The following is a 13043-nucleotide window of genomic DNA, read 5'->3' on the forward strand; positions in this document are numbered from 1 at the left end:
AATAAATACCTTGTCCTTCTCGGACCCATTACACCACACCCCTCTTTTTAAAAACACATTTAAAACATCCTCCCAAAGCATAAATACCAAGCAATATATGCGTGCTCACCAACAACACTCTTTAGTTCTTTTTCATCAATAGGTTCAACACTCTCAGTCACAAAACTTGTATTACACAAACAAGATTGCTGAATGTCTATTTGCAAATGACACAATACTGTTCAGTTACTCAAGACTTTTGCTGTACATTTAGGAGTATTACACAAACATTTGGAATCACTCTTTTTTGTAAAGAGAATAGTATTAAAGTAAAGGAAGGATAATAGAATATTTTTTTTCTTAACTCTGCAACTCTACTTGCTGGTCTCTTCACCCAGTCATTGATGAATTGGGTTAAACGTACAGTTCTGCTTTATCTGTGCATCTGTGTGAGGACAACACTGTACTGATATTTAGTAAAAGATCTGCAGGAATACCAGGTAGAACTAAGACGCAGCCAGACTGTTTAAGGCATCCAGATTCAGGGATGGAAACAGTTCTTCCCAGTTTTGCATCTGACCTGATATATTGCTCTCCATACCTGAAAGACCCATACCTGAAAAAGTCAGTCTGAACTGTAACAGACATATAAATAATTTAACCTTTTTTCTTTCAATAGCATTGATGTACAATTGGCTCTTTAATTCATAGGCTAACTAATCTAAATGTCTAAATGTATAAATGAAATGTCGAAGGAAACGCTCTCAGTACCCCATGAAAGTATGGTGTAGGTGTATGTGTAAAGAACACTGTAGGGAAAGGTGGTCTGAGTCCACTTCTGGGAAGCCAGATGCATGCTGGGGTTCACGTAACTAAATTGCCTAATTCCATCACTTACTCAGTTTCCATTTTTTGGATTTTCATAAATGATGAATCACAGCTGAAGATAGTTTTTGCTGCAGGGTTTACTGGCAAATCTATTGATGTGGATTCATATGGCTAAGAAACTAATATTTTTATTCAAGCCAATGGAACTGGCTGGGAGAAAACCAGCATGTAGTCAGCCCTCCTGGAATTGAATCTGACACCCCTACTGTTAAAAAAGCATCCAAACACTGTTAGCTGATATTTGAAACATCATCACAACAGTCACATACTGTGCACAAAACACACACAAAGATCTGCGGAAGGCCCCAGGAGCAGAAGTGCTTAAAAGCTTAGTAAGGGAGTGGGTATCAGGCGTCTGTGCTAGAAGAGGGCCTCCGACCACGGAAAGCTGCAGGGACATGTGACGGTGTGGGCAGGATAGCTAAAGTATCATGATCGGGGCCTGAACTCAAACCACTGCACCCACCAGATACATCCAGGTCTCCATTAGAGCTTACAAATTCAGACAGCATCAAAGCCTGAGGGGCAGTTTGCATAATGTGAGGGCGACCAGGTTAAGCAAGCAGATTCTTCCGTGAAGGTTTTGGCAGTAGAAGAGTAGAGATAGCGACCAGTTATACTATTGTGCTCCATTTGGTGTGTTTGTTTTTGTTACCTAGATAAAACAAAGTTGCCATATAAGTACAGCTTATATTAAAATGTGCTAATTGTTTGCATACGTAGTGAAAGACGCAGCAAAAGATTTCTCAGGGTTAAGACACTGTTCATATCAGTACTTTGGCCCAACAAAGTCAAGAGACGTCCTCTCATCAGCTTTGGACCACACTCTGGTTGGCGTTTCAGAACCATGCCATTGGCTGCATGATTCTGTCATCTTGCAATGGCCCAATCCTCTTGCTGTGAGAATACTGTGCGCCGCTTGCCGATCACCTGATCCAGGCGCTGCCGCAGCTGGACACCGATCTTACGCTGCATCTCTTCTTCACGATCATGTTGATGTAGGCTTTCATGATCTTGGTGATCTCCCCAACCTGCAGAGAGGAAAAAGCCCAGCATTCATTTATGGCGATAAGCTATGTGACATAAAGAGTGTGGACAGCGTGCTGTGTGAGGAATTTAACGTTCGCAATGTAGCCCCTTTTACCTGTGGGGTTTCGAAGAACATCTCCCTCTCGTCCACGGTGATCTTGTAGGTGCTGGGCTGAGGGGCCCCGAAGAAGACGATGTGCTCGTAGGCGAAGGTCTCCAGGGGCTTAGCCTCTCCTCTCTTGTACACAGACACGTTTTCTGCGCTCACACTCAGCCACAGGTCGTGAGGGAATCCTCCCTCCTTACACTGCAGGGATAACCATACAGCACCCAGTCACGTCTCTCCACAAGCTGTAACGCTGTTAGCTTCATTGACCTCATCGTTTGGCTCAGCTTACCCAGGCAAACTTACCCCGCTTGAACTTTCTGGAATACACTGACTCAGCCGTGTTTTTCAGCAGTCATTCAAATTAAGTGGTTTGTATATTGTCTTACAAGTGTGGAAATCCACTGAAAATTACATGGGGTTCCACAGCTGAATTCATTTGTTTTGCACTAGTTAAATCAAATATGGAACTTTCATCCAAAGTATCCTTAAATCTATCTCCTTATATGGACTTTGCCTGGATGGATCCAAATGAGTTTGCTCAAGGTTTCAACAGCAATGCTATTGGTAATTCTAACCCAAGGCTGTTTTAGTTAGTATAAAGGACAGAAAGCAAAGCCTCTCTGATTAGAGGGTCAAGGCTAATGTCTTCAGTCTCACCTCCACGTCGAACAGGGTGGAGCCGTACCCCGGCCACTCCTTCATGATGGCCATGTACTTGAGCATGGCCTGGTGCTGGGGCATGCCCTGCAGGCGGGACCACTTCTCCAGGATGCTGGTGCGCGTGGCGGACGTCTCCTCCTTCACCCACATCTCCTGCATCTGCTCGCCCTCCGCGCGCTGCTTCTTCAGCGAGCCCGTCTTGAAGCTGCGCCGGAGCGTCCCGTCCAGGAAGCTGGGCCGCCGCTTCTCCTGGGGGTGGATCCCCGGCCCCACGACCCCGCCCACCACGCCTGCCGCGCCCGCCTTGGTGGACTGCAGGATGCGCGAGCGCAGCCGCCCCACGGGGTAGACGCTGTCCAGGTTCCAGCTGGCCCGGCCCACGTCCCCGTGCAGGTACTGCAGACGCAGGGCGGCCAGGTGCTGCAGCGTGTCCTCGGGGGCAGGGAAGTGACCGCTAATCAGGCTCTCGTGGGCCTGGGACACACAGGAATAATGGGAGTCGTACTATAGCAGTGAGAGTACCAGGAGTAGTGCTACGGCAGTACGAGTAATAGGAGTTATGGTACAGAATCCTGACATGTAATGTTCTCTTCAAAATGTACAAATTTTGAACATGTACTAATCAAAACTCCATGAGCCCAAATGTATGTACCAATGTAATACATTGTGCATGTAATACATTGAAATTCTCTGTAGACTCTAAGTGTAGCAGTTATAGCTTATATGTTCAGTGCTGCAAGCATATGCCAGTGTTTTGCCTATGGCTCTGGATGTGCAAGTCCCTTTAAGCGCAGGTAAAGTTCAGTTTCACACTCTTCTCCTCTGTATTGTGAATCATTAATATAATTCGGGTGTCCAGCTCTTGAATCTAGCTTGGTAGCTGCTGAGAGACACTGAGTGCAAACACTCACCTGCTCAAACATGAAGGCAAACTCCACACCTTCCTTTGGCACACTCTCCACATCCAGGAAGCAGTAGAGTTTGAAATACAGCCTCCACTGGCCTTCCTCCTCCTCCTCATCACTTCCTGCCAGCCTAGTGAATAAGTAGCATGTCTCAGAAACATCACATATAAAATCATACGCTTCACTAATGCACCTATAGACATTCATTATTGATCACACAAAGTGAATTAAGGTAAATGTTTCCAGAAATACTCCTGCTGTGGTTAAAGGGGGGTGAGGGAAGGATGGCAGTACCTCTCAAACTTGGCCAGCACATCGGCTACAATGATGCGGCTCTCCACGGCATGATCGGTGGTGGCGTTGTGCTCGAACAGGGCGAACAGGTTCCTGCTGTCCTCCATGGCCAGCCCTCGGATCAGCTTTTCCACCACCTGCATACAATGGAGGGACAGCATCAAGGCAACAGCATTGTTACGTGTCCCATCGCTTAATAAACTCATATTTTTAAACCAAAAGAAAGCACCTGAAGAGGAGGCAATGATAGCACCATAGCGAGGAGACAGTACTTTGGCACATGTATGTGATTGTGGAAAATGTGAGTTTACTTACTGGTCAGTTTGGACACACCTACTCATAGAAGGGTTTTTCTTTATTTTTATTTTTTCCACATTTTAGAATAATAGTTAAGATATCAAAACCATGAAATAACACAAAAGGAATTATGCAGTGAGCAAAAAAGTGTTAGTGATCATTTTAGACTCTTCAAAGTAACCAAAAATATTTTTACAATGAAACTTTTTTTGGAAAGAAATTCTTACATAGACAAATATAAATAGGGAAGCTGATGCCAAAGAAACAAATTTCATGCATTTAAGCATACATGTTTAGATCAAAATGTCTTTGAATGCATGTTTCCCATTATCTTAATCAGGTGTCTCCAAACTGGCTGGTACTGTAAGTGCGGGCGTATATGAAGTAGATGATTGTCCGTGGGGAAGACTGTTTTTGCTGTGAAGGTGGGTGTAGGCACAGATGGTGGTGGGTGCAGAGGCAGACGTGGTGCACCTCTCCGGCAGTGGTGTGGGAGTTGATGGAGATCTTGCAGGAGCCTCCTCCATGGCAGTACACCGTTGTGGTCATCTCCTGCCTGGTCAGCAGGGCGGCGATCTCCTCCTGAGATGGCACATACTCCCTGGATTTGGTCTTCTTCAGGGACTCGCCGATGAAGTTGGCGTATTTCTCGATCTCGGTCCCAGGGAACTGTTCCCTGATCCTGGAGAGAAACGCACACAGACAGTGAGTTCAGGGCTAGACAGCATAAGTAGCATAGTGGTCTCCTTTTAAAAGAATCCAGCAGTGTGGCATAGTGGTTAAGGAGCAGTACTCATAACCAAAAGGTGGCTGGCTTGATTCCTTGCTCGGGCATGGCTGCTGTACCCTTGGGCAAGGTACTTAACCCAGAATTTCCTCAGTTAATGCCTAGCTGTATAAATGGATAACATTGTAAAAAGAAAAAAAACTGTAACTGATGCAAGTCACTCTGGATAAGAGCGTCTGCTAAATGGCAGCAATGTAATGTAATCCGTTATCTTCCATGCCATGATTGCGCACTTTATAAAACAAAACAATTAAGGCTGAGAGGTACAGATCCTGAGCACAGAGACATACATGACACGAGCTTTACCTCTTGAGGTGGAACTTGAGGTAGCGCAGGATGGCCCGGCTGGGCAGGAAGGTGCAGCTCATGCAGGTGAGCAGGTGCCAGTGGGCGCAGTTGGCGGGGCTGTTGGGCTGGGGCACGTGGTTGGTCTGCTTGATCAGCTGGCAGTACACCTCATCGCGCAGCGCCCGCAGGTCCTGGCATGTCTGCAGGATGCCCTGGATGATGGGCACCGGGTCCGACACCACCTCCATCTCCTGCAGGGAGTTGAATATCTTCACCGCCTCGTCCTGCAGGCTGGCGTAGCCCTTCTCCTTTTGGCCTGGAGCACAGATGGAGGGAGTTTAGGTTATTACAAAAAGAGAGAGAGAGCAGCAGAGAAAGAGAGAGGGAGAGCAATGCGTTATTTTGCACTGAATGAATGGCATGTTTTAGCAGTGGTACAGGTGCAGGAGTGGGGATGCAGGGGACTCACAGTTAGTGTTGACCTCCCCGTACGGCAGTGGCAGTAGAGGAGAGTGCAGGGGGTGCTGGGTGTATCTCAGGATGGGGTTCCTGCGGTACGTCTGCTCCACTGCCTCTGGGTTCAGACTGCTCTCCTGAAAAGAGCAGAAGCACAAGGTCAGAGGTCACACAATTCTTCAGCAATTATGTTTTACACAATATATGACTGATAGCACCAATGTGTGTTCCTACACCAGTAGATCTCTTGCACGTAATGAGGCAAAAATATGCTCAAACTGATGAGAGATGAAAGAAAGCAGCACACCCGAAGAAAGTGACATCCAGTTTATAAGCATCTACTCTTCTTATCCAACCAAAGGTAGAATTATGGTAATAATCCCATGAGGTCAGACAGCAGATCTTCATGCATTAAAGAGACATATGCATGATGACCTAAAACGTTTCACCTAAAATGGAGAGTTTCACTTCCAGGAGTCACCCAAAGTGAGCACAGCACTCAGCTAGAGCTCAGTACCTCAATTACAGTGTGTGTCCCTGGCCAAGAGCAGGGTATGCACAGGAACACACCTCCATAGCTGAAAAGCACACGTTACAAATGAGCCTGGACACATCAGTGACTCTCTTCACATCATTGACGCTGTATTCACAATGACATCATTACTTTTTTCATAATGACATCATGGCTGCATTGACAATGACATCATGAGGCTAGTTGCTGTACCTTGATGTCGCGGATCAGTTGCTGGGTGGGCGTCTCAATGGCCACCTTGTTGTCGATGACGCCCTGAATGGCGGAGCCCCACCTCATGGCCTCATTCAGCATCTTGGTGTACAGTCGGTAGGAGTGTTTGCGCCCATGAACAATGATGTTCCAGTAGCCTGGATAAAAGGGAAGACTCACATTACCCAGATCCAGACAGGAATTTTTTAAAATAAATATCATTACAGAGCCCGGAGCTGTGATGGTAAGCTATTTTCTGCCAAGATCAATACTCTCTGCAACCATTTGGGGCAACTGAAAGTGTCATCCTTTCAAACACAACTCCTGTCTGTACTGGTTCCTCAGTGGTGAAATGAACTCCCCACGAGGGTCAGGACAGTGGAATCTCTAGCCATCTTCCGACACTGACTGAAGACCCACCGCATCTCGGTTCCACCTCAATTCCTGGCCCCTAATATCTGCTTCTTGTAGTATTTGCTGTTTATTTTATGTGTAGTACCACAATTTGTTCAAGCCTGCTCATTCAACTTGAATGGATACTTTTGTTCTATTGCGCTCTAATTTGCTCCGGATAAGAGCATCCGCTCTTATAATTTAATGTAATGTAATACCACACAATGCTCTGGACAGGTTGGTGACTCACCGGTCTCCTTGAAGACTTTTTCATCAGGCTGCATCACCGAGCAGAGGCTGTTGAGGACCAGCGTGCCCAGCTTGCAGGCATTGCGCTCTGAGGACTTGTAGTAGTCTAAGGAATTGTTAGTCAGGACGAACCAGCGCTTCTTCAGCTTAAGAGATGTGCTCTTCCCCCCAGACTTCACCTCCTTGTGCAGCCATCCTGATAACAACAGCGAGATATCCATGTTGACATATAATCTGGACACTACACGCCATTCTATGCTGCTGCTCCACAATACTAATGACAGGCTAGTGAATTTCTTACATTACACCACTGATTTAGCTACTTAATGCCCTCATTCAGGAAAAACTATCACAGTTTATGTATGAAATCAATCATTTATCATAATCAGCAACTTACAATTTAAAGAATATTCAGTGCACATCATAAGGAGCATAAACATCAACATTAATTCAGGAATAAACAACACAACACATTTGAAGAAAATTTAAATACATCGCTACAAAGAATTTTAGCTTGTTGAAAACTGTACCTAAGTATGCCTGTCTTAACTGTGTAAAACTGTAAGACTAGCTTACAAGCGCAAAATTGATGAAGAGCATGGGGAAGGCTCATCATTAAAGGAGCCAAAGTGAAAGAAAAGCACTATTGTCACAAACAGGATTTGAAGCGGTGCAGGGAAAATTCACTGACTTTCAAGTTTAATGCCTTTACCTTTGGGTCATCACTGCTCCCCTACACTGCTCCAAACTGCTCCCCTACACTATTCCACATTCCCCATACACTATTCAATGCTGCTGCACTACACTACTCAACACTGCTCCCCTGCTACTTCACATTTCTTGTCCTGTTCTCTGGAGTAACTCACCTCTCACCAGGAACTCCTGCCCCTCGATCTTGGACTCTCCCTTGGGCTTCTGCAGCAGGCTGATCCAGTGGTGCATCTCCTCTGGCAGGTCTGTATTGCAGTGGATCACCCGATTGGCTGTGATGATCACAAAGGAGTTGGGCCTGCAAGCACACAGTTACACCCTCACATGACCCAGAGGAGTCTGGGGAGACACTGCTGCACATGATGCAGTCACTATGAAAAAAGGTCAAACTGCCAGGAAACACCATCACAAATAATTGACTTCTTTACCTCTTTGTAAATGATCTAAACTGAGGATTATATGGAAATTTCTACAGAGGTAATTCAGATAGAAGGGAATCTTACCTGTCAGGATTGTCAGAGGCACAGACTGAATCGATCAGCCCAACATCCAGAGTTCCCTAAGGGGAGGACACAGAGGGGGAAAAGTGTTTGGAACACAGTTACAATTGTGTTTAATCACTTCCGCACAGTCCTGAATGGCTAGCAGGTGGAGTCGGAGTAAGAAATGAGGTGGTACTGACCACAGCGTTCTTGGGGTTGGCTTGCTCATGTTGCATCTCCATCAGCTGCTCCGGTGTGGCACTGTGAACCCGACTCAGGATGTTGAACCAGCCGCTGCAACCACAGGAGAACAGTGAGGGGACACAGCGGAGTGAGGGGCCACAGGAGAGGGGTGTGCAAGGGTGGCACTATAGCTTAAGCCCTCTGAAAACTGTGGAATATAGGACTATGCCACTTTAAATTTACACAAAGGTTGGACACTGCGGATGGTGGATGGTTGGATGGTGGTGAGTTATGTCATAGAGATCCTCTTTAGAACAGCATTTCATTTTTCACCACTAAGTATTAAGTACTACAGTATCTTCCAAGTGCATCTTCAACAGCTTTGAAGATTTAACGCTGGCTCCTCCACCAGAGGGCGTAACACATCTCACTGCATTCATTAGACCTTTCAGTACATTGGAATTGCTCTAAAATAGTCACTTAAGTGAGTCCTATAACACATCCAGCATTTCGAATTAAACTGACATCTCTACTTTCCACTTATAAACACAGGACACAGAGTGATGCTCTGGAAGAGGCAGAGGGACTGTAATGACACACCTGGCGTCTTCTGGGGATTCTGCAAACACATGGTAGGTCCTCTCCTCAGTCACGATATTCAGCGCATTCTCCTTCTCATGATTGTCCACTATCTCCCTGAGCACGGAACCAGAATCAAACAGAATGATCAGGAATACAGAACCAGAATCAAACAGAACGATCAGGAATACAGAACCAGAATCAAACAGAATGATCAGGAATACAGAACCAGATTCAGATATCCGCAGACACCTCAAGAAAGTGACGTTCTTACTTGGCTGTGCAGATATCGATGGTGCCCTTCAGCTTCTCCTCACTGTCGTTCTCGTAGTACGTGAGTTTGGAGTCGCGCAGGACAAACCACCGCATCTTCCAGTTGCGGCGGGACAGTGTGGACAGGCCGCCGCCTTTTTTGTACAGCCAGCCAGACTTGAGGGACTCCTGCTTGGCCCGGAACCACATGAATGTCTCATCCTTCAATACACACCATCGCCGCCGCCATGGGTTCATCAACCCACCTGAAAGAGACAAAGTCATTGGTCAAAGATAAAAATCCATCCAACCAATGTGATTAGTCAGATCAGCATGACTATATACTACTACTACTGCCACTGCTACTGCTATTACTACTTATAATAATCATAATAATAAAAATAAATTGTGTCTGTAATGTAGGGAAATACTACGTCTGTACTAATGAAGGATATTGTTGTGCCCGTAATGATGCAGGGAAATACTACGTCTGTACTACTGCAAGATCATGTTATCTGTGATTGTGTACCGTAACGGTTCTGTAGGGTTCTCACCCTTCATGTACAGGTAGCTGTGGAAGTATGGCGGGCCGTTCCCATTCAGCAGATTCACTTTCCCATTGGACACCTCCTCGTCCGTGTCCGCGTTTCCTTCGTTGTCATCATCGCTGTCGATAAACTTTTTAAAACACGCCAAATCAGCGCTGTCTGCCTTGCACACACCATCATGTGTCTGAATGCCACATCTTATGCTGTCTGTACTGATTGCTCAAGCCCACTGGCACTCTCATTTTGGACAGTACTCAGGACTGTGGCCTGCAAGCCAATACACTGGGCACTGTGTTTGCCATCATTGATTCTGGTTTCCCAGGTTTCCCAGGTGTAAGGGAAACAATAACATTCTCAATTCAGTCATCTGACTGAAGAAAATGATAAGACATCGATAAAGTTTAGGAGATTATTCTATTCCTTGATTCTACCCTCGGGGCTGCCAACTAGTCTCTCTCTTTGTAAGCCTCATCTCTCTCTTTCTCTCCCCTCTGTGCTGAATCTGTTTCCTTTTCTCTCATACTTTCCTATGCAATGATTCACAAATGCACAGGGAAAAGGCAACATCACTGCAGAAAGTATTCCCTCATGATTAACACAAAAGGAGCATTTACAGCAGAACACAAATTATACTTCTGGCCATGAAGAACAAGAAATGTGTGATGGATCCTTACACATCCTGTAAAAGAAGGATTTCAATGATTCTCCAAGTGGAATGAGGACATAGGGGACTAATGAACAGGCTCTGAATGCTGCAAACAATAATAATGGCAGTCTGGTCACCTTGGCACTTAAAAATGAAAAGAGGGACTTTGAGGCACTGGGACTGTAACTGCTGTCCCCATGAACAATTCCTCATCTGAGTTACTGCAGTATACTGTGTAGGGTGGGAGAGGGTGAGATGAAGGGAAAGCAAGATTCCCAAAATATGGACCAAAGAATATGGCCCTATGCTGTCACTCACAGAGTCGGAGCTCCCGCGGTAGGAGTCCAGGCTGTTGTAGGTGCAGGTGGACTTGCGGAGGACCTCCTCGTCGGTCATGTGGCTGTCGTTGGTGCTGCCCACATCCCCACAGCTGCCCAGCGTCTCCTCCAGCTCGTCGTGGTCATAGTCCGACTCCATGTCCGGTGGAACGCTGTAGATGGGCTCCTCGGAATCTGGCAGGCTGTCCCGATTGGCCTCGTCCTTGTTGGCCTGGTCGCCGCTCGGCTGGCTGCTATCACCCCCCGGGGCAGCGGGTGGCAGGGGCGGGGGTGTGGGCAGGGGAGGGATACCTGTGGCGCCGGCAGGTGCGTTTGAGGGCGCTGACACCAGCCCCTCCGCAAAAGCAGCAGGAGGAGGGGGCAGGTTGGACAGGATGTCCTGGTCCAGGAGGCCTTCCGCAGGGGGCGGGAAGTCCGGGAGAGGGATGCACTCGTCCTCGGCGTGGAAGCCTTCGTCCACCTCTTCCTCGGTGGGCTGGTCCCGGCCCGCAGCGGCCACACGGGAGGGCGGAGCCCTCAGCCTCAGTATCTCGGCGTCACGGCGCTGCTGCAGCTCGTTCCGGGAGCTCTCGCATAGCTGCGACACGCCCGCCTCCCGCTGCTTCTGCAGCCGCTCGATCTCCCGCTCCAGACGCAGGATCTCCTCCATCTGACGGCTCTCCTCCTCCGAGGAGCGCGCGCCCGGGGGCTGGGGCGAAGAAGCACCGGCCTGCAGGGGAAGACAGGGGGAGGGAGAGAGAAAGAGGGAGGGAATGAGAGGGGAGAGACAAAGAGAGAGAGAGAGGGAAAGAAAGAGAGAAAGGGGGAGAGACAAAGAGAGATGGACAGTGACAGAGTGAGGGAGAGAGGGAGGGAGAGGGAGAGAGAAAAGGTAAGGGTTCAAAGAGGGGGAGGGAGTCTGTCAGAACTAATTCAGAATTAATTCAGCAATGTAAAGCATTGTTTATGTTAATGTGAATGCATGAGTCAAATACTGCTGGTGCAAAATTTGAGGTCTACTCAATTACTTGTGAATGACAATTCACATAAATTATAGACAGAGCAAAAATGTTGCAACTCCATATGCATTTCCCAACATGAATAAATATAGTAATTCAACTTCAGACATTGAGCATAGATAAATGAAAAACTACCTGGGGACAAAGCAGGCCCGCTACCACCTTGTTCCTAAGAGTCCAGAAACAAAGATGACACGGCTTTAGACTTCAGAGACAGTGATGACACAGCTGTGCCTGCGCAGATTAACTCAGCAGGTCCGAGACGGTGACACGTACCTGTCGTCTCCCTCCCCGGCCCTCAGCCCTTCCGGGTTCTCCGCTTCCTGCCGGACCCGCAGGGCCTCGGCCTCCTCTCGCCCGCGCCTCTCCTCCTCCTCCTTCTTCCTCCTCTCCTCCTCCTCCTTCCTCCTCCTCTCCTCACGCAGCTTCCGGCAGCGCCTGCGGGCCAGCTGCCCGCGGTGGTGCCTCTGCAGGACGAGCGCGGCCGAGCGCTGCCGGAGGAAGGAACGCCTCCAGAAGTGAGCGCGGTAGTTCTTCTGGATGGTGAGGACGCTGGCCAGGGCCTTCTTATAATACTTCCTACAGGAATCACAAAGCCTCGGGTCATTCAGGGAAGCCAGTGTAGGGACACACCTGTAATTGCGTAACCAGAGCACAAGGCAGGAAACAGAGCACTGGTCGCAACAGAAAATCATTTCTTGTTTCAGGACTAAGCACTCTTTCCTGTGCAAAATGAATAAGGATATAATGCTGACATAATTCCAAACCTGGACAATAGATTGTCTTCTATTACTACTATAAATACCACCTCTCTTTTTTGCTGTTGGCACAACAGAACATTGTATTTGTTTAAGCCTGTGCCAGTAAAGAAAACGGTATAATTACCTGGTGACACTATGAGGTGCTGCAATGGCACTGTCTCTTTTAGCCACTATCACTATGCCCATACATCCAGCACAAACCTACAATGCTCACACATACACACACATAAACACACATATACACATACACACACACACTAACCTTGCCGTATAGCTCAGTATGTGGGCTCGGATCACCATGCCGGCCGCCCGCCGCACCTCGTCCCTCTCCTTCTCCAGCTTCTGCTCCAGCGCTTCCTTCAGGAACACCTGCAGGACGGGAAGCATGCCAAGGTGGGCGAGACGAGGGACAGTTAGCTCCCGAGGTAAAAGTTTGGGGCTGTTCCCCAGGCCTGAACAGAGGATCTGTCCCTGTGTGCTGCCCACT

General features: G+C 47.6%; 1 protein-coding gene across 1 annotated transcript in view; it reads right to left on the minus strand.

The window, feature by feature from the left end:
• Nucleotides 1-1179: 1179 nt before the first annotated feature.
• The window catches only part of LOC118789264 (unconventional myosin-X-like), a 39341-nt gene continuing 27477 nt past the window's right edge, over nt 1180-13043 (minus strand). The window contains exons 22-41 of the mRNA XM_036545607.1: nt 12819-12925; nt 12072-12374; nt 11931-11964; nt 10778-11506; nt 9820-9943; nt 9288-9531; nt 9035-9130; nt 8452-8545; nt 8273-8328; nt 7925-8067; nt 7060-7254; nt 6417-6574; nt 5706-5829; nt 5255-5552; nt 4636-4843; nt 3865-4001; nt 3577-3700; nt 2663-3139; nt 2012-2203; nt 1180-1898 (exon numbers count right to left, since the gene is read on the minus strand). Coding sequence (XP_036401500.1) covers nt 1794-1898; nt 2012-2203; nt 2663-3139; nt 3577-3700; nt 3865-4001; nt 4636-4843; nt 5255-5552; nt 5706-5829; nt 6417-6574; nt 7060-7254; nt 7925-8067; nt 8273-8328; nt 8452-8545; nt 9035-9130; nt 9288-9531; nt 9820-9943; nt 10778-11506; nt 11931-11964; nt 12072-12374; nt 12819-12925 — 3948 coding nt within the window. The 3' untranslated portion in view covers nt 1180-1793. The remainder of the gene's footprint in view (nt 1899-2011; nt 2204-2662; nt 3140-3576; nt 3701-3864; nt 4002-4635; nt 4844-5254; nt 5553-5705; nt 5830-6416; nt 6575-7059; nt 7255-7924; nt 8068-8272; nt 8329-8451; nt 8546-9034; nt 9131-9287; nt 9532-9819; nt 9944-10777; nt 11507-11930; nt 11965-12071; nt 12375-12818; nt 12926-13043) is intronic.

Source organism: Megalops cyprinoides, chromosome 14, assembly GCF_013368585.1.
Source record: "Megalops cyprinoides isolate fMegCyp1 chromosome 14, fMegCyp1.pri, whole genome shotgun sequence".
NCBI classification, from domain to species: domain Eukaryota; kingdom Metazoa; phylum Chordata; class Actinopteri; order Elopiformes; family Megalopidae; genus Megalops; species Megalops cyprinoides.